General features: G+C 41.1%; 1 protein-coding gene across 1 annotated transcript in view; it reads right to left on the bottom strand.

Moving 5' to 3' along the window:
* Nucleotides 1-18,110, bottom strand: part of kiaa1549lb (KIAA1549-like b) — a 49,401-nt gene extending 31,291 nt beyond the window's left edge. Inside the window, 1 exon segment of the mRNA XM_026378753.1 lies at nucleotides 17,891-18,110. Coding sequence (XP_026234538.1) covers nucleotides 17,891-18,110 — 220 coding nt within the window.
* Nucleotides 18,111-19,957: the final 1,847 nt, after the last annotated feature.

The raw sequence follows: 19,957 nt of genomic DNA, 5'->3' as shown, positions 1-19,957 counted from the left end.
CCAGTCCAGGCGGAGGTGTGGAGTCCACCTGTGGTTCGCCACCTGCTCCGACAGAGATGAGCATATGGGTGGATTTTAACAATGGATGAGTGAGGACAAGATGTGCAGTTACAAGGGGAGAGAATGAGGGAGAGGATGATGAGAAGAAAATGGACTGAAGAAGGTGAAATAGAGGTACAAGAATGAGTAAATGGATTGGAGGCCATTTTGGAAGCATAGCGTCTGCAGGTCATTTCCAGTCTTCACGATTCTTCACACCATCAGGTTTGTATCTAGAATATGAAATACTGAACCTCTCTAAGTTGTAAACTGTTGGTTATACAAAAAAAACAAACCACTTTCACATTTAGTTTGACATTTCAATTCATTTGGGATACCTCTATAGTCAAAGGAGAGATACACATGTCTCCTGAAACCCACTGCAACCAGCAAACACAAGTCACAGTCATCATTTCCACACTCATTTTTCCCCTCTTCTGCAGCCAGCACTATCTTTTAGCTGCCAGGACACAGACATGACACTGCCGGGGCTCCCGCTGCTCCACTCACATTATACATTGCTTCTCCTTTTGCTTTGAGCTGTTTTTGTTCTCTTATGTGCTGGAAATGGTAAACAAGTGAGTATAATGCAATTGTGTGGTGGATGGAACCCTGGGAGCAACTTTGAGAAGAGTGGTCCAATGCTTCTAGGGAGGAGCCTCCTCTGTTTTCACCGTTTATGGGCAGGCAGAGGAATATACGACCGCTTTGAGGTGTTGTTGTTGTATTAAAATGCTAAATAAGAGCTTCAATAGTGAGGTGGAGGGAAGTCTGGAAGGAGAAATTTCTGATTTGAAACACGTATTGGATAGAACCTCTCTTTTTGCATCATGTCTGTGCAGGGTTGCATGAGGGTTGGTGGTGATGCCAACTCCGGCTGCAGTGACAGTATGGGTGGTTTAGAGGATGTCACACACAACCAGTGCTACACTTTTTTTTTTCAGAGGGTGCAAACAGCACAGCAGGCTGAGACACGCATCAGCTGCCTGGAACACAGCCCAGCGGACACCTAACTGTGCAGCCACGCAAAGATGTGCACATGGTACTGAGAGAGATGTTCATTCATTCACTCAGTTAGTGCCTCTGACAAAGAGGTTACAATTGGATCCTCATCGTTGTTGGCTGTCCGTCTGCTTATTTGTTGAGATATTTCAAACACTGTTAAGGACTAAGACACTATCACCAGTAGCTTATGCTGATTTATGACAATAGATTTAAGCATTCATATACTCACATTTAAATATTTCTAAACAAGCAAATTGGGGATAATTGGGGCACTTCCAACAAGAGTAACAACCAAACTTACTTTTGCTGTGAACATTTTCATCAGAATGCAGCAACCCACCAACACCGCCTGACACTGAGCACCGACTCAGGAGAAGTTGAGCGCCCTCTTGTTGCCTATTTTTTGGTCTCCCGCTCCAGTTAAAAGTCAACTTATCCACTAACGCTGAGGCTTGTTGCCTTTTTCAGCCTGACATGTCGACATACTGACTTCTGTCCTGATGCAGCCGAGGACGCTGCAGTCATGGCTAATGTTGCTGCACTCTGTCCACTCCTATTATCATTTACAGAGGCTTCTCTCCACTGTCCTTGTTCCTGTGTTTGAGCTCGCCTCAATTGGGGTTGAGCAACATGATGATATGCTGCGAGACTGTGGAGATTTAGACTTACACTGATTTAAGAAGATGAGGCACGGTGCAAAATGTTACTGAACGAGTAGTACTACAGTACTACAGGTCTCTCAACTAAATGATCACAGGTATGTAGTACTATCTAAATCTCTTCCTGTAGCTAAATCACTATATAGTACATTTGGATAATGTTTCTATCGAGTGGCTCTATGTTTTCCACTGCAGGCAGTGTCTAGGTGAAACACACCAGAGAGCCACTATTCAGGGCTTTTAGCAAGCTTTCTAGAAGGTGACAGGGGACACATCCCCTCCACTCTCACATGAGGGATCATATATCTGCTGGCTCAAACCCTTCTGGCAAATATGGACAAGTAGCAGCCAAAATTAACTGAGTTCTCATAATATAAATCAGCAATAAAAGCACGACAACAACAGTGAATATAGGATGTAGACAGAGCCTTGCTGTATAAAACTATTCCAGAAAATGTTTTGATTTGATGCTCCTTTGATTTTCTAACCATGTGTCCCCGACTATGCAATAACACAAGGCTGTGACTGTCTATATAAGAAACGAATCAGGCTCCTGAATGAACCACTGTTTATCTCAAATATCACTTAGACCTATGCATTCATCGTTTGTTCAATTGTGTCTTCTAATTGCCCCCAAAAGTAATCCTGAGCTGAGACATGGGGACATTTATGGGTATTGTACTGTATGTTTAAAATCATCATCATCAGTTCAAATAAATGCAAGATGGTGACACACTTTGTGATGATGAAATCAGCAGCAAATACTTGGAATAGGCTAAATAAATATAGATGATGTAAAGCTACAAATGACCTTTAAGTCAGTCTTGATTTTTTTCTATGCTGTAAATTATTCAAGTCGGACACTTAATAAGAGTCAGACAAATAAAATAAGACTATTTGGACCAATTTAAATACCATCTCTGCGACTGAAAAGACAATAAATGTTGCATTAATTTGTAGCTTTGATGAAAAAGTGTACAGAGAAATTCAGGCCTGTTGGAGTGTAATAGTTGCGAGGGCAATCTAGGATTAATATTAGATACACAGCACCTCAGCATCACCAGCAGAGGAGTGAAATCAAATATGGTGCAGTTTTACTCAGAGGAGAAGGCTGAATTTGTGCTGGTTTACTGTGCTTATGTTCATTAACAAAGTGTTTTCAGTTGTGTTTGCCAAAGCTCAGAGCACAGACCTCAGACCGATAGAGATGCTGTGGAATGACCTTGAGAGCCGTTCACACCAGACGTCATATTAAGCTGAAGCAGTTCTGTGAGAATGAGTGGTAAAAAAAAATCCTCCTAATGTTGTGCAGATCTAATCCACAGCTACAGCAAACACCCGATTGAGGTTACTGCAGCAAATGGTGGTTCAACCCGTTGTTTCACTTACTTTTTCCACCATGAGATGTCCAATAAAGACAATTTTTTAACAGCTTAGACATATTGTGTGTGTTGATATTTGTGACTTTTGGAGATCAGACCACATTTTTGCAGAAAATCAACTGCACCTCTACTGGTTCACCTATATCTTGACTTTATTTAAAGATTTTAAATAACTAAATAAAAAAGGGAAGCCCACAGCATCATTTCATGACATATTTTTCTAAACAGCAGCTCTAAATTAAGTCATAGCACAGTGACAGTGAGCAATCAAGAACAATAAAGCTTTTCATGATTTCTACAATAGTTCTATTGTTTACACCTGCACAGTAATGATTTAGACCTTTCAAGAGTCTGCTGGTGACAAAAAACTCCTCAGCTATTTGAAATATACAAAGGTACTTTGTGGAACAGAAGTAGACAGACCAGACTGAAGGAACGTGGGTGCATTTGATCAAAGACATAATGCTTGTGGTGAACATTATAGATTGATGGTATATAAAAATGTAAGAATATGTGAATGTGAAATATTCTTTTGATGATATGAGTGACCACATCGACTGTGCTGGGGCAGACAGGATGACTGGAAGTCAGGTAGCTCAGTAGGGTTCTGCAGGCAATCACAGTCCCATTAAAACAGCCAAAAATAAGTCATCTTTCACTTCAGCACCATGCCCAGAGGCAACACTGGCCTATGAACTCTGCCAAGGTTGAAAGCAGAGAGTGGCAGAGATGGAGAGAAAGCAAAGGTAGGACAATACACATGATGTCTTACCAGGGAAGCATCATACATTCATGTTTCTTTACATATATTCTGTCAGAACAGATTTTCTATTCAGATTGTGCAAATGCATTTAGGTCTTTTATATTAATTAAGATTCCCGATCTTCTTAGGCAACGTATATTTCATCAAGAGTTTGTGTATGTTATGTTCATAAACACACCTTCAAACCGATTGTCTCAAGACTCATTCAGTATAGATAAATAAATGTCTGCTTGTCATGATATAACCCAATACACATGCACGCAGAGACAGAGTGTGTGTGTGTCTGTGTGTGTTTGTGTGTGTGTGGTAGATAGAGAAGGGACTATATCAAACTGGAGCTCACAGCTGTCTCCTGGGGCTGCACATATCAGAGCAGGCACGGGACGAGTGTAGGAGTTTAGCTGCATGCTGGGGCTGTGATGGGCCAGGGGATTACTGCAGCCATTTGACATGGTGGGCTGTGTGTGTGAAATGACAGGTGGGGGTCAAGGCAGGACATCTGATAACGGTGCATCAGCACAAGGTGAACATTAACAAGGCTTCCTCCTCAGTGACAGGACGTTCTGTGTAAGAATACAACAAAGGGCAGATTTATTTAAATAATGGTTGAACAACATTTGTAAGAAAAGAAAAATCTGTGCCGTCACTAAAAAATGTTTGATAGTGTTAGAAGTAAAACGGCTTCTAAATAATTAAAGTATGGAAATAAATAATCAGTGGCCAGTGTAAACAAACCAAACCCATCAGGAGTCATTTGAGAGAGTTTCACTTCAGTCGGGAAATAATTACTCAGGAAAAGATGTAAAAGTTTAATCTGCGGGGCAGGATGAGCCTGACAAGACTGAAAGCAGGATGAAAAGGTGATGGCAGTACAATCCCCTCCAAAAGTATTGGAACAGTTTCTTTATTTTTACTGAAGACAAAAACAAAACCATTTGCGTTTTAAATTAAAAGATAAATATGAAACGAGAGATCAATATTTCAGCTTGTATGTCCAGGTGTTTACATCTGGATCTGATACACAACTTGGGTTTTGTCTGTTCAGACTGCATTTATAGTTAAGAGGTGTAACCAACATGAAAACCAAAGAGCTGTATATGAGTGAAAAACGTGAGTGAAGCTGAGAGAAGATGGAAAATCTATCAGAGCCTTTCCACAAACACTGGCCATAACCAGTACAACCATTTGGAAGGTCCTGAAGAAGAAAGAAACCACTGGTAGAACAAGGAAGACAACAGTAGTTGAGGACATTAACATTGTGAGAGCTATAAAGAAAGACGCTAAAACAACTGTTAGAGAAATTGGCAACAACCTCTGGAGGGTAGGAGTGAAGGTATGACAATCTTATGTTCACAGAAGGCTTCATGAACAAAAGTACAGACGACACCAGAAAACGTGTCACTAGCAAGAAGAATATGAAGGCCGGGCTGGAATCTGCCAAAAAGTACAGAAATGAGCCTTAAAATTCTGGGACAAAGTTGCATGAACAGATGAGACAAAGTTGAACCTTTACCATAGTGATGGAAATACTAAAGTTTGGAGACAGGATCTGCTCATGACCCCAAACTTACAAGCTCATCTGTGAAACACAGTGGAGGTAATGTCATGGCTTGGGCTGCACAGCTTCTTCTGGGACAGGCTCATTAATCTTGACTGACGATGTAACACATGATGGCAGCAGCCAAATGAACTCAGAAGTCTACGGAAACATTTTATCTGCTAATTTAAAGAAAGAAGCAACCAAACGGACTGGAAGTCATCATCATGCTGCAAGATAATGACCCAAAGCACACAGCCAAAAAAACATAGTGTTTTAGAGTCAGTGTCAGTCTCCAGACTTAAACTCTATAGATAATTAATTTTACCTGCTAAAGAGGAAACTGGAGGGAGTAACCACCCAAAGGCTTCAGTGAAAGCCTGGAAAAGCGTCACAAAGGAAGAATGTAAAGGTTTGGTGACGTCAGTGGGTCACATGCTTGATGCTTTTAATTCCAGCAAAGGATTTGAAACTCAATATTAAATCTTTTTCACTTTAATCTTTTTTAAGTCTATCTGTTATACAGTCTGGTTCTTAATACTTGTGCAGAATTTCCTGCTGTAGATATTAAAATTGAACTAACTTTAACTAGTTGTTTCCATCACAAGATACATTTATGGAGCTGTGAGACATAAATTATAGAGGAAAAAAGTGAAGTTCAGCACAGCCACCTAAAAAACAACAGACTCCATAAGAGGACTCTAGTGTCACTGTTTGGGAAGTCACATGTCTTTGCCTCTCGCTTTCTAATTGGACCGTTAGAGACACTCCTGTGGAAGTCAAAGCTCATCCTGCCAAGTGGCAGGATGCTGAATGTACTTCTGTGTCTTATATGTCTTGTACTCGACTCCTGCACAAATGTAAATTCTCAGCGTACGTACAGGTGTAGCCCATGGCATTTTGTAATAGCTGAATATTACTGTCACACCCGTTGTAGAGCGTTAGTGTCGGTTATATAATCAGACGCTAAATTCAAACCACATTTTTGCTAAATTCTGATTCTTTCTGTCTAAAATTCAACCGGTTGGTCCTGTTCGACATCACTCTACAGTTTATGGCTGCTTTGTAGAACATGAAGAAGGAGAAGAACTGAAAACTACTGAGCATATTGCAAGTCATAGAGCCACACAGAGACAAACAAGGCTCACATTCACATCTATATGTGATTTAGAATATCAGTGAAGCTAAAATGCATGTCTGGACTGGACTGTGATTAGAACCTGCAAGAAACAGCATGAGAACAGATAAACTCCACACCAAAAAGTACAGTCAGTGTGAGGTGACAGGTGACACTAATTAACCCAAGATTATTTTACGACCAAGTTTTTCATACAGGCTTGCTCCTTCACAAAAGCAAATTATTACTTTTTACTACATCTGTCACAGAGACTATAATTCATGCCTGGCACGTCAAACTTCAAACATGATGATGTAAAACAAGACAATAATTAATCGCACAACCTTATGTGACGTAACGATGGCATATTGCAAAATTTGCCCACTTATGCTGCCACATGAACGACATTTAAACTCTGAAAGCTGATGAGCATCTCAGCTAAACAATGCTTTCAGTTTTACATGTTGTTTAATACAGAATAATTAGGCCAAGACACTTAACTTCACTCAGTGTTTCATATGAAAAAGCACAAATACAAGGGGATGATAACAAATATATGGCAGATGAGTCCTTGATTGTCTAATGAGCTTCCAAAGGGTCATAATCTGTAGATGGAAAACTGTATGAGACTGAAAAGACGTACTGACTCTGGACGTATTTATTGGCTGCAGTGTAGCAGGGGTTAGCCAAGGCATAAGGAGGATGGAGGGAAGAGGACAATGAAGGATAACAAGGTGGGATAAGCCTGTTAAGCTTCCAGGATCCCCTCTGAAATCCACACTTGAGCACAAGAATGTCAAAATGTATGTAATACAATCACAATGCTCTATAATCTATGGTCACTACAAGCAGCAGGCCACAGAGTAACTTGTTAATATTAAACCTGCGGATAGTATTTGAACTTTTATGACTTAAAAGAATATTTTTAGCATTTTTTTTAAGCATTCAATTAAGAAATGCCCAATTCTGCAGGAGGAATGGGCTAATCTCATCCAGCTACAGGAAGAACTTGGTTGAGGTTATTGCTGCCGACGGACCAATAAAAACATGAAAGATCAGATTCTTTAGTGTTATTACTTTAGGCACATTGTATTTGTTCATACTCTTGACTTAAAAGATCAGATCTCATTTTAGGACAAACTAAAGGAGAAAACCATGAAATTCCAAAAGGTTAACATACTTTTTAACAGTAACGTTATAAATGGACAGTAAATAGAAAACTAAGCTACTCCACATTCTAGACAGCTCCTTAAGTCTATCAACAGGTCTAAATGAACATAATATTAGAAACTTCTAGCATATAATTCTAGATAGTCGAGACTATTCATTCTTGTACAGACAAAACCAACTCTGGGAAATTATGATGTGTATACTTCACAGTTTTGTGACAATGTATTGCCCAAATGATGAATTAACCAAGAAAACAATTTGGACAAGCAGATTGTGAAAACAATTAGAAGTTGCAGCCTTATCTCAAGCATCTCTGTAGATGCACACAGCTCACACTGGGAGCTGCTACTCAACAATACGACCACTGTTTATGTTTTGATGAGTCACTAATAAATATTAAAATGGAACTTAAAAATTTCAGGGACTTTGAAAATCAAGCTGCTCCACTTGAGGAAACGCCAGATGACAGTTCATGCTGAACCTCCTTTTTTTGGCCACATTAGAAGATACAGACAACAACAACAAAGCCAGTCTTGCAGAAGCAGTGCACAGGTGAGAATGAAACTCAACACATGGCTGTATCATGCAGTTTACCATGGGTGAATACCTGGTCAAACAACACATTTTTGAGCTCCAACATTTGCACCGTCCACGCTTCACATCACAGCAATCAGACATTCAACCTTGGCCACGCCACACGGCTGAGGTAAACACAGAGATCACCAGCCACTGCAGCAGGCAGCGTGATGGATGAGATCTCAAACAATGGCCTCAGCTACATCCCCAATTCACCACAGAGCCAGTGGATGTGTCACACTACAGCTACTACTGCGATGATGGCCACATGAGCTGTTTCCATTACATTTTGAATGAGGATTAAAATACTTATATGCATGATCATTTTGTTCATTAACACACTAGGATGGTGGACCTTTCATCGCGAGAGCATCATGATGAGTAGCAAACTGTGAGTTTGTTGACATCTTATAAATGTAAAGGCCATACTAAAGTTTGAACAAATCTAATCAATTAACTTAATCTTCTCAGGCTACTTAACTATTGCATTATAATGCAGATGTAATTGTAGACTGGCTGATTAAATCATTTTTAAAAACTAACATATGCAATTAAATGATTTAGAAGTAATTATGTAACCGTGTCTCTCAACTGAGTCAAAATAACAAACAAACAGCTAATTAAGCAAAGCAATCATGAGAAGAGCAGAGAAAACAAAGAGCTCTTAGAGAGCATAATAATAGAGGCAACATATGTAGAATTGAAAACCGTAAAAACCTGTCTTTTCAAAGGCTTCTTATGTAAGTGAATTAAGAATTTAGGCAGAGGGGTGGAGGATTTGTTAGAAAGTAGCACCAGAGGCAAGGCCTGACATTGAATGAAGAACCAAATGCTCAGTGCAAGGTGGAAACTGATTTTCTTTCTGATAATAAAACATCCAGACAGAAGAGTTTACTCTAACAGAAAAATCAGTGCACATTACCGTCAGAATTTGCATTAAAATTTTATGGCTAATGTCTTTAATTAAGACTTCGCTTTTTTCACAAAAAGAGCCGGCTCACATCGGCAGCTTCTTATACGATGAATGAAATGCTGCAACACTTGGTCAACAGTTCTTGGTATGATACTTCAGCACCTTATACTACTATAAGGTGCTGCACATTAAGGTAGACAGCTCAATAAAGTCTGAAGTACTGTGTCAGCTGAGGGGAGAAGAGGAGAGCTAAAGAGTTTCTACATGTAAAGTTGCATTAGTGAAGATTCTCAGTCATCCAGGAGAGGTTATTTAAAAGTTGAGTCACGGCCACTGGACTTCTTTCTTTTTAGGTTGAATGATTTCACTACTCATTTAAGTAGCTGCTTCAGTCTGAGGAACGTTGGTAGGGCACCACAGATTTATCCTCCAGATTGGTTTCACTTTCACTACAGTATCTTCATTCAGGAGATGGTATCAGCAGGGACCCGAAATCAAACTGAGCCAAAGCAGAGCTGAGAAGAGAAAATTCACTCTTTGGATTTATATGAGATTAAAAAAAGAGGTAAATCTTCTTAGACGTATCTTTAGGCAGTATCTGTAGGTACACTCAGTCTGTGCCCCTCTGGTGTCAAGGGGAACTACACAGCTCTAATGATATAATGGATCTGGGACATGTGGCTTCAGAATATTATTCACTCATTTTTCCTCAGAGCTCGGAGAATTATTGAAAAGAGAATTAACAGCTCAAAGTAGAGAGGGATTTTTTTTTCACAGGTTCCTGATTCTACTGGACACCATCCAAGATGTGGGCGGAAAAATAATGCAAACTGTTGGAGGTGTCGGAGTTCAAGTGGGACCATCTGCTTTGAGAAAATCATTTAATTCTTATTTTTCTTTGGCAGACGATTCATAGTTTACTACAAAACTCTAACAGTCCTCAGTTGGATGTTTGGAGGTCATAAATTCACTGACGGCAGCCCACTGTGTCCAGACAGGTATTATTAAGAGGATGGAGATCCACATGGCAGCCACCTTTTTGGGAACATTTTGTATAACGAAGCAGTACTCTTTATTTCTTTTAAACGTGTTTCTGAAACACAACAGATCAAGAAATAAATATTAAAAGTGGTGCATTGAGCATAAAAACTGTAAAAATGTTCTTTTGCTCAAGTGTTTCTTTGGGGACACAGGAATGGAAATTTGATGTTGTCATGTTGTTATTTTCCGTTCTTACTCAGATTTATCTTACTGTGTGCGTCATATTGTACGTATGCCTGCTTCTAATCCTGTTATAATAAGTCTTCATAAAAGTAAAAAGAAGAAACAAGGCAACCTGCCTTGATTTTTTAGTATTTGACACATGGTCAGAACTCTTCTCAATTTTTTATCAATAAGTAAAAGATACGAGGTTTTCTTCCATCAGTTCATATCTACTGTACCTCTAACTCCAGAGAACGTCTGTCTCTTTCTATCACCTCTAAGCTCGACTCCTTTGTTCTCTTTCCTTACAGACTTACTCCTTGAATCGAATATTCTGTCATTCTTCCGATTTGAACTTGCACTTGCCTATCCTTATTACAACAGTGTTTTCTCCACCTAAAGGGTGCCATGCATTTCTCAAAGTGACATCCACTGTCAAGAAGAGGCCTGTCTCCTAGGTGACAGCATCATTATTAATATATATGTATACAATGAGTTACATTTATCCATTAGCCATCTAACACATCCTGGTGCCACAGGCAACAACAAAACACTGAGTCACAAGCACACACACACAACTTAATCTGCGTTTCATTGATATTGTGTTGTGCACTTCAGCTGTTCATTTGCAGTGTTTGGTTGGTTGGTAAATAAAAAAACAGGCATATTAATTGTAGAAAGTTAATTATAAGGGTCTAGATATTGTATTGTACTGTATTTCAGTTTCTAAAATACTTACTCCAACAATGTTCTTTCTCTGCAGCAAGTTACAAAGTGCTGAGAGTGGCACAAATCACACACAAACAAATAATGTCCATGAAGAATAAATGGAAGCTTGCTTTGACTTTCATATGGATATGAACAGGAAGATACTGTATGTAAAGGGCTTGTTTGTGCGTGTTTGTGTTTACGGTACGCATAGAGTTATTTCTCCAGAGGCAGTGGAACTACACACCCAGATTATCCCAGTAATAAAGTGGCCTATGGGGAGCGAATCTTAGACTTAAGACTTAAGGGGTGACTTTAGTGCACTAAAGTAAGGCCATAAATCAAACAAATGCCACACAGTATAGATTTATAGATTTATAAAAGTGAGTGCATTTCAATATGTTGCGTGTGTGGCTGCAGGAAAATCTCCCTCTTACTTGAGGATAGTTGAATGCATTCGAATTTCAGCACCGTAAGTCTCACAACATACTTTAATTTAATTTGTGCAAGTCATTCGAATTACATCCAAATGTGATAAGAGTGAGTATAGGCACTAAAACCACTTCTATATTCTGTCAGAACATTTTAAAGCCCCAAGACAGCTTGATTACTCATTAATAAGAAGGGCTTCTAAAACAGTGGAACATTTCCTTTAATGCGCTGAGCTCCTAGTACCTCTCTACTGCCTCCACTCTCAACCTGCTTCACTAAAGCTAGAAATCAGAGCGCGAGACCCTGAATCTGTGATGTCACCGGGATTTAAAATCAAAATTCTCCTTTATAGACCGCGAGCGGGACGCTGATGTTTCAGAGCCACATTATACCACAGTTCAAATCCAGACTGGGCTGTGAGCAAAATTTAAGACTGACGAACTGATGTTGCTGATCATGATGTGATTAGTTTGGAAGCTGATACATAAACAATTATCCCAGCCTAACCTCAATTTCTATATAATCCAATTAAAGAACACAAAGGAATGCCATACCCACATTTACATGACAATATAGTAGTTCATGAGAGTCATGAGAGCTCTCTCAATGAGAAACAGGGTCACACACTGGACCAACAATGTACCATTCACTTGTATTTTAACACAGACTCAAACAACTATGTGTTACATGAAAAGATATTGCTTGCAGACCACTAGCCATTTACAATTGAAATCATTTTGGACCATTGCTGACGCACTGACTACTCTGTATACACACATTTATATACACATAACCATCTAATCTTCTAACAGTTCATGTTATCAGCTATTCAATGCGTCCAGGTGATCAAGCAAACAGTTGCTGAGGATAAAGAAGTAAAGTAGCCTACACTTATTGTTAACAATGTACTGGTTCCTTTTGCATCATATCTATTTATGACTCATTTACAGTTTGAAAACCTCTGGAATAAAAAAAAAGGAAAATCATTTTTAGGTTAAACCACCCCAAATGTACAAAAAGAAGCTTAATTACCCACTGTATCCACTGAATTACACCCCACCCCATAAATAAGCATCAATCGACTCTAAACATAACATGACACATAACCCACTGTTCAGCACTTTCCCTGACCTAAAGATCTGCTAGCGAAAGTGAATTTTTCATGGTCCTGACAAAATACTAATAAAGGTTTTGTGCATCCTGTGTGTCTGCAACCTGTAAATTGTTGCTAACATTCGCTGCTAAGCATTAAAGATTTTTAAGGCTCAGTGTAATGGATGTGTTTGTACGTCTCAGTGAGATCACATTCCCTCCTCCAGCACTTCTAAAGGATTAGCTGAAATGCCACAGTCCAGAGAGGCATCTGTGTGAAGAAGCAAAGCCTACAGCTACACTTAGCATTACACTTAGTATTTTCCATTTATAACATTTGTAGACAAAAAGTGAACATGATACTTTAACAGTGACACCACAAAAAGGGGGTGTGAGGAGATCAATCAGCCTCTTTCTCACCGTCTGTCATTTACAAACCTAAATACTGGTTCATTCCTCTCTGGGCCCAAAGAGGCGCTGACCTGGAATCGCTCAGAGAACTGTAGCCTATATACTGCACTTTAAAAACACTGTTCACTTTTGAAGGCCCTACACAGCCACTGTAACAGAACACATCTGTCCATTATCTATACCATTACCCTGCAGGGGTTGCAGGGGGCTGGAGCCCACTGGGCCAGAGGCAGGTTACACTCCACACTGGACTTATCGCCAGTGTATCACAAGCCCGACGCTCAGTGACAGACTGACTCACACCTACAAGTCATTTATAGTCAACAATCAATTGTGGGAGTACCCAGAGGAAACCCCTCCCTGACTCTCCTCGTAGCTTTGACGCTATGTTAGAGTGACATAGATAACATCATCTTAGAATGGACATTACTAAACTCACCAGAGAATCAGGTAAGACTGGACAAGAAAAATCAATCCTCACAATAAATTCTTTTATATCGATGTTCTGGGTGCTGCAGCATCATCCAGTTAAACCTCAGTAACAGGGAAACGTAGCCAACGTGTCAGGTCCATTCAAGGAAAACACATGCACATGCTAATGTACGTATGTTCTCACAATGTTCCACACTCATCATATGGCTCATACAGTCCAGTTTGGGATCTGACTTTATATATACAGTATTTAATTAATAATCAGGAAACCTTTTGTACACTACTGGACTCTGAGCACTTCCCAAACACAGATGACCTACACTCTGGACTATCCTCCTTTGTGATGTGCTACGATCAACAGTAGCTTTGTGCAACGTAATGTGGTGTATTATACAGTGTGTTCCAATAAATCAGGCAGCCTACTGTCCTTTCTCAGGCAGCAGCAGCGCCAAGAATACGTCTGCCATCAGCCTGCACCAAACAGCCCAAACACTGAGAGATACAAGGGAGAGACGCAAGAACAGAAATACACAAAGGTGCAGAGATACTGGAAGGAAACGCAGGCAAAACCCACAAATATTCCCTGAATGCAGTTAAGTGTATGAGGGATAATGTGAGGCAGATGGTCGATGATACTAATTAGAAGCCTGTTTGCCTTTCTTATCATTACATCTATGTGTTGAAGAAGTGCGGCCTGCTTCATTTACAGCTGTGAGTGAGAACAGACTGCAGACCTTTTGACTTTCTGTAAGATGAGCCCAAGGAGAAAATTATAGCCTGGGTGGATAACAATGAATGTTCTTGTACTCTCCTCAACGATTGCTAGAGTGATATTAAGCAGATTTCAGCATTTTCATTTCTAGAACTAGGACTCAAACAATTCTGTGGAAACACCAGCATAACATGAGAAGGAGTCCGGTGGAAAACTGTGAGCAGGACATAAACAATGATTTTTCTAAAATCCCGAAGACAAATGTTTGCATCACGAGGGCAGAACAAATGAAACACACATACACAGCTGAAGCTTCGTCTAAGGAGGATCCATCCATCTTGACTGCGCACACACACACACACACACACACACACACACACACATACATCTTCAGTCCTCCTTACATGCCACAACATAATTAACTGGAGTACAGTAAATCACTACAATGAGGGGAAACACGAAGAAATACGTGCTCCTGAAAACCCACAGCTCATGCAGACAGGTCATCAGACCAAGGGTGAGTCATGGTTGCTGTTTTTTAAAAAAACAATTCCTAGAAGTTTTAGGTTTTAACATTAACCATCATGACAGCACTGAAAAGGCTAATTTAGACTTAGAGGGAAAGAAAGCTGCAGGATACAGGACCACATAAAGCCCGTAGCAGCATTACAAAACAGAGGCAAACCACAGATAGTGTTGTGATGTGCAGCTTCCTGATCGTTTGGTTCATGTTAACCCAAAGTGTTTTACTAATACAAGCACAAAACACTGTCATGTCCTGTTTCAGAGGGCAGAACGTAAGGACTGGCCATAGCTGAAGGACAGCATCTCTCACAGCAGGGGGTCTGTGAGGTTAACCCCTGTCAAAACCATGTCGTCAGTGCTCGTATGAAATGGGCGGGTGTGGGTTGTAGACGTAAACAGAGCAGCAATGGGGAGAAAGTCATTTGATTGTGCAGGGACCAAAGATGCATTCGCTTAGCTCGCTCTTCACCGAGTCCTCGAGCTGCTGCTGCTGCTGCTGCTGCTGCTCAATATCATTTTTCCAGCTGTGTTAATAACAAAGCATCAAACCAAACAGTGAGTTAATTAAAGATCAATCTAACTGCAGTGAAAGAGCTTCGTCTTTCCAGCCAAATTACTCAGGATCCCCGCACCACAGTGCAGCCGGCACGGCCCTCTACTCTGCTGACGGAAATGTTAGTGTTGGATAAAAATTGGTGTTCCCATAGAAACCACGTGTTGTCCTGTTTCCACACATTAAGCGCGGAAGCTGTGAGTCCAGATTTACCAGCTCACAGCAAACCTGGAACCTGAAAAAATGCACTCCGCAGCACCTCAGCCTAACTCTAAGAATAGGAACTAAATGCCTAAGTGACCAGGATGCAATGATGACGCTAAACTCTACTTTGCCATTTCAGTTATTATCGGACATCAGTTCAGATTTATTTGCAATGAGCTAACGAGCGACCTGACACTGAAGGTCAATGCCATACAGTTTTTAATGAATGTGCCGATTCTTAACCACACAACCTTAAACGTGGGGCCAATATCAATAGAAGATCTTCTGGTCCTTGTGATATTTATTCTTCAGCTGTGTGGCTAAGTGAGGTTTGATCTATAATAGCGTGATACTGAATAATAAAGATGCACAATGATGCAACTGGGATTCAGTGTTTTCTCTCCCACTGCTGATTGCGATACCTCAGCTCAGGCTATTTGCCAATTCTGAGTTTCAATCCAATCCCTCTGTTTATACAGCAGCTCGCTGCATACGATTCATTTTTATGTAAGTTCATATGAGGCTGGGGATTTCTGTGGCACTAAAAACCGATTCAGTGGCTCGCCATCACTGAATGAACGCAAACACTGAATTTTTACAGTGGCACCAACAATGACATGTATTTGTCTGAGAACTGTCACATCATGGCCAATATCTAATCCACTCAGTAAGGTTGGTATCAGTCATGACTCCCAGCAAAGAGGAGGGTTAAAACGAACCAGTTCAGTTATTACCTTCAAATCCACGACTAGGAGCCACTTCTGGCTACATGTTAGTGCCATGATTGTGGCGACTGCTGCAGACACTAGATACAGTGAATGTACAGTAAAGGTTTTCATGAAGAACAATGTTTTGGTGATGTTGATGCTCCTGAAGATGAATTTTATTTTGTATTTCATTCTGCTAAGTGCTCATTAACTTGGCAAACTATTGATCTGACAGAGTTCAGCCGGACACTCCTGATTTCTAAAGCTAATAAGCTCAGGTGTCTCTTTAAATGGGGCGATACTTGTTTTGGTGAATCTAACAGAAGCAACCTCAGTGTTCAGGTGTATTGTTCGTCCATATGCTTGCAGCACACTTAGATTAACAAGTCAACCAATCCACTAACGTCCTAAATCGCATCACAAACGTACTTGAGCTGAGAGTACTTTTATTTTTCAACCCTGTAAAAATGCTTAAAGACACAGACGGTTGAAAACACTCTTTCAACCAGTGAACAAGACAGAATCCAACATGAATTCTGTGCAAACCTGCTCTGGAAGTGTCACAAAATACTGGTTGGTACAAGTGCTGGCATCTGTCACCAAATAGGCACTGTATAGCTCAGGTGCTGCTGCTGCTGGGCTCATGTGTTTAAGAATGGATGTGCTGACTATGAGAAGGAGGAGGAGGTGGGAGGGAGGAGGAGGAGACTCTGCTACTGTAGCAGTGCATCAGAAGAGGTGAGACCACAGCCACTACATCACAGTTTACAGGCTGGAGAAGCAGCTGTTAGACAGACACGCTTGACACTTTGCAAAGAACGTCTCGTTCTGTTCTGTTCGCATTTGAGTTCACACAGTGAGATCCAGAGTCACCTGTACTGAACTTGTGGAAGCTGTCCTATGAGAGAAAGGGTGATGCTACCAGACCAGCGCACATGCAGACACGGGTTCTGGGTTAGATCCGTTTTTGTCCCAGCGTTCATGGTTGAAGGGCAGCTATGTCGGCCAACTTTACCCCAGCTGCCTTGCATGCCGCCAGAGACAAACAGACCTACACTGGGCCACAGTATGTGTGTCATTAGTGCTGACCCAGATGCTCTGAAACACTGACTGTCCTGTGACTGCAATGCGTTCCCAGAATAACTCCCTACAGCTCATTACAGACTATAATAATGTTAAATAACTTCTGTCATGACAATACAACCGAAACAAAACGTCAAATGCAGGGCAAAGTTGACATGGCAAACTTGACAGAGCTCATAATGAGTGCAGTTTGCAGTGGAGAAGCAGAGGTTGAAGGTATGTGCAGTGCAATCTGATCAGTGAAGCCACAGAGTGGACTGGATTCAGGTTCAAGCTACATCACATACAAGCAAACCCTGCTCGGTCCAGCAGGGAATTAATCCGGAATAATAGCCATTTAAGCCGAGAAAATGTCAATGCCAAAGCAGCCTTCTGCTCACAGGTGATTCCTGTGGAGATGGGCCACAGATAGTTGAGCTTTTTCTTTCCTAAAAATGATTTTCAGTCGAGCACAGCTCCATCCATTCACCCTGTGAATCATGCAGCCACCAGCAGTTAATGTATGGATTACAAAACGCAGCCTGTGTGAGACAAAGACCCTCATTCCCCCCGGTGTGTTGTGATTCGTCACTTTTGATCCTACTTGCCCGTCGGAGATGTGGATGGAGAGGTTAATGTGACAAATCAGCGTGTTTTCTGGAGACACATAGCTCGGCGCTGTGCTTACCCTCTGCGGCCAAAGCGCACCGGGCAAGAAGTAAAAGCATTCCCACAGACAGCAGACACTTTGCATGCATCCCCGCTGCTCCGGCTCGCCATCCGGTCCTCAGACACCTCCTCTCTCCTCCGGCATCCGTCCTCTGCTCCGGGCACCCACCGGGGTCCGCTCCGCCGGCTCCCACCACTTCGGGTTGACCTGTCCGCCCACTCCTCAAACCGGGAGCCATATCCAGTGGACAAGTTGCTGAAGTTTCGGTCGTAAATAATACATTGGATCAATCTTGGCGTGTGAACGGGAAACACAGCGGCCCCGCGGTCTCGTCGTGTGTCCAGGGCTGCAGGGACGAAGCGGCGTTCAGGGGAATAGAAGAAATGCGCCCTATCGCTCCGCTGCGCTCGGTCCACCCATCATCACCGTGTGGCGCAGGGCGGCGCACACACTTTTCCAAAGCTTTGACATTTAGCTGTTGGCTTTAAACCGCCTCATTCACATCTGCTCCATGTGCATAACAGACGTTTAGATTTGCCCATAGAGGCCATACCGTCAACAATTCAAAGAGAATAGAGTAGACTGCTAGTGGGTGGACATTTTCAGGTCCTCCACCTCCCTCGTCAAACTGAGCAAATTAGCCTCTGCTGTTAATTATGTGGAGAAAGTCAAAGCTGAGCAGTCCACAGGACGACCTCTGCTGGCTGCAGCTCAGGCTACAAGGAGAGAGGAGCTCCTCCAAGTGAAGCAGACAGGATGCTGAGAGTAGCCTCGATCTCTCATGTTGTAGAATAATATTCATATTTGTACAGTTAGTGTTTGTTTCCACTAACAGACAGGCTGTGCTGTGTCGACCCACAACAATTCCTACATGAATATCTAATTGTACGGATTCAACTGTGGCTGCTGTACCTGTTCACATCCACGAGATGTCAGTCCAGACCCAGAAAACCACTGGAACATATTAACAGATGGAGAGTTTGAGGCCCCCGGGGTTCAATATGAAGCCACTGGATAATACAGACAGACTGCTCTTCACAGACATCTATCATAAAGAACATCATCCGAGAGGAGACTTGTGTTTCTGTTTTTACTAATAATTTATATCTTAAAACCAGGGTAAACAGCAAAGGATGAACTGAGGAATCAGTCTTTATGTTGTAGCACGGATGGAGCCTGAAACGTCAGGGAGCCCCTGGACTGTGTTGAGTTTAAGTGTCTCTAATTTCAAAGTGACAGAGCTCCGTTAAAAGAAATAAAAATAGTCGATAAGACTAGTGACAATCCATTAATAGACAAAACAAAAAAGACAAATTAGCCATGAATATTTGCAGAATGACCAAAAAACTAATGCAAAGTGGTCCAGAAGAAATAAAAAACAACCTCAACAGATTTCAGCTACTAAGAGTAGGCGACTGGATCAGTTTTGCCGTTTTGTGTTTATTCAGGCTCAGTGTCTCCAAACCATCGTTTGACTTGGTGTTTCCTAAACTCTTCTACTGGCAGTTGTTACAGTTCGAGGAAGCAGAAAGCAGTCGGGGAACATGAACCATGTTTGCACAAAGTAAAGTAATGAAGGCCATAAAACTAGATTTCCACTTGGCACACCTCAACAGGGCATGGCATTATATAATAAAGCAGGAGACACCTAAAGGCTCCAATCATCACAGTTTATATGAGGAGGTACATAAGCCTGCAGACTTTGGCCCTGTTGGTAATCCAGTCGAACATCGTGTCCATACTGCTGAGGACTGAAATGTGCAATTGTAGCTTACAGGAATTTAATGCACTTGTCATTCTGACCATAGTATTAAGCCTTTAAATCCATTACCTGAGCAAAAACAACATGCTCTCTGATTCTGGCTTCTTAACTAGAAGATTTAGCTTGATTTCCCTTTTTAGTAGCTTTTAAAATTAAATATCTTTGTATTTTGTGTAAAGAATTTGAAACTTGCTTTGCTTAATTAATATAGAATGAAAATAATATGTGGACATATCACATAGTGGTATTCATAGATCCTCGAAATAGACAAAACAGGTGTAAATGAGTGAAATAATGGAAAAATAGACATAGTCAGAAAGAGC

The sequence above is a fragment of the Anabas testudineus genome, chromosome 3 (genome assembly GCF_900324465.2).
Source record: "Anabas testudineus chromosome 3, fAnaTes1.2, whole genome shotgun sequence".
NCBI lineage: Eukaryota > Metazoa > Chordata > Actinopteri > Anabantiformes > Anabantidae > Anabas > Anabas testudineus.
Note: the sequence above shows the minus strand (reverse complement) of the source record. Positions and strands in the feature narration are given on the sequence as shown.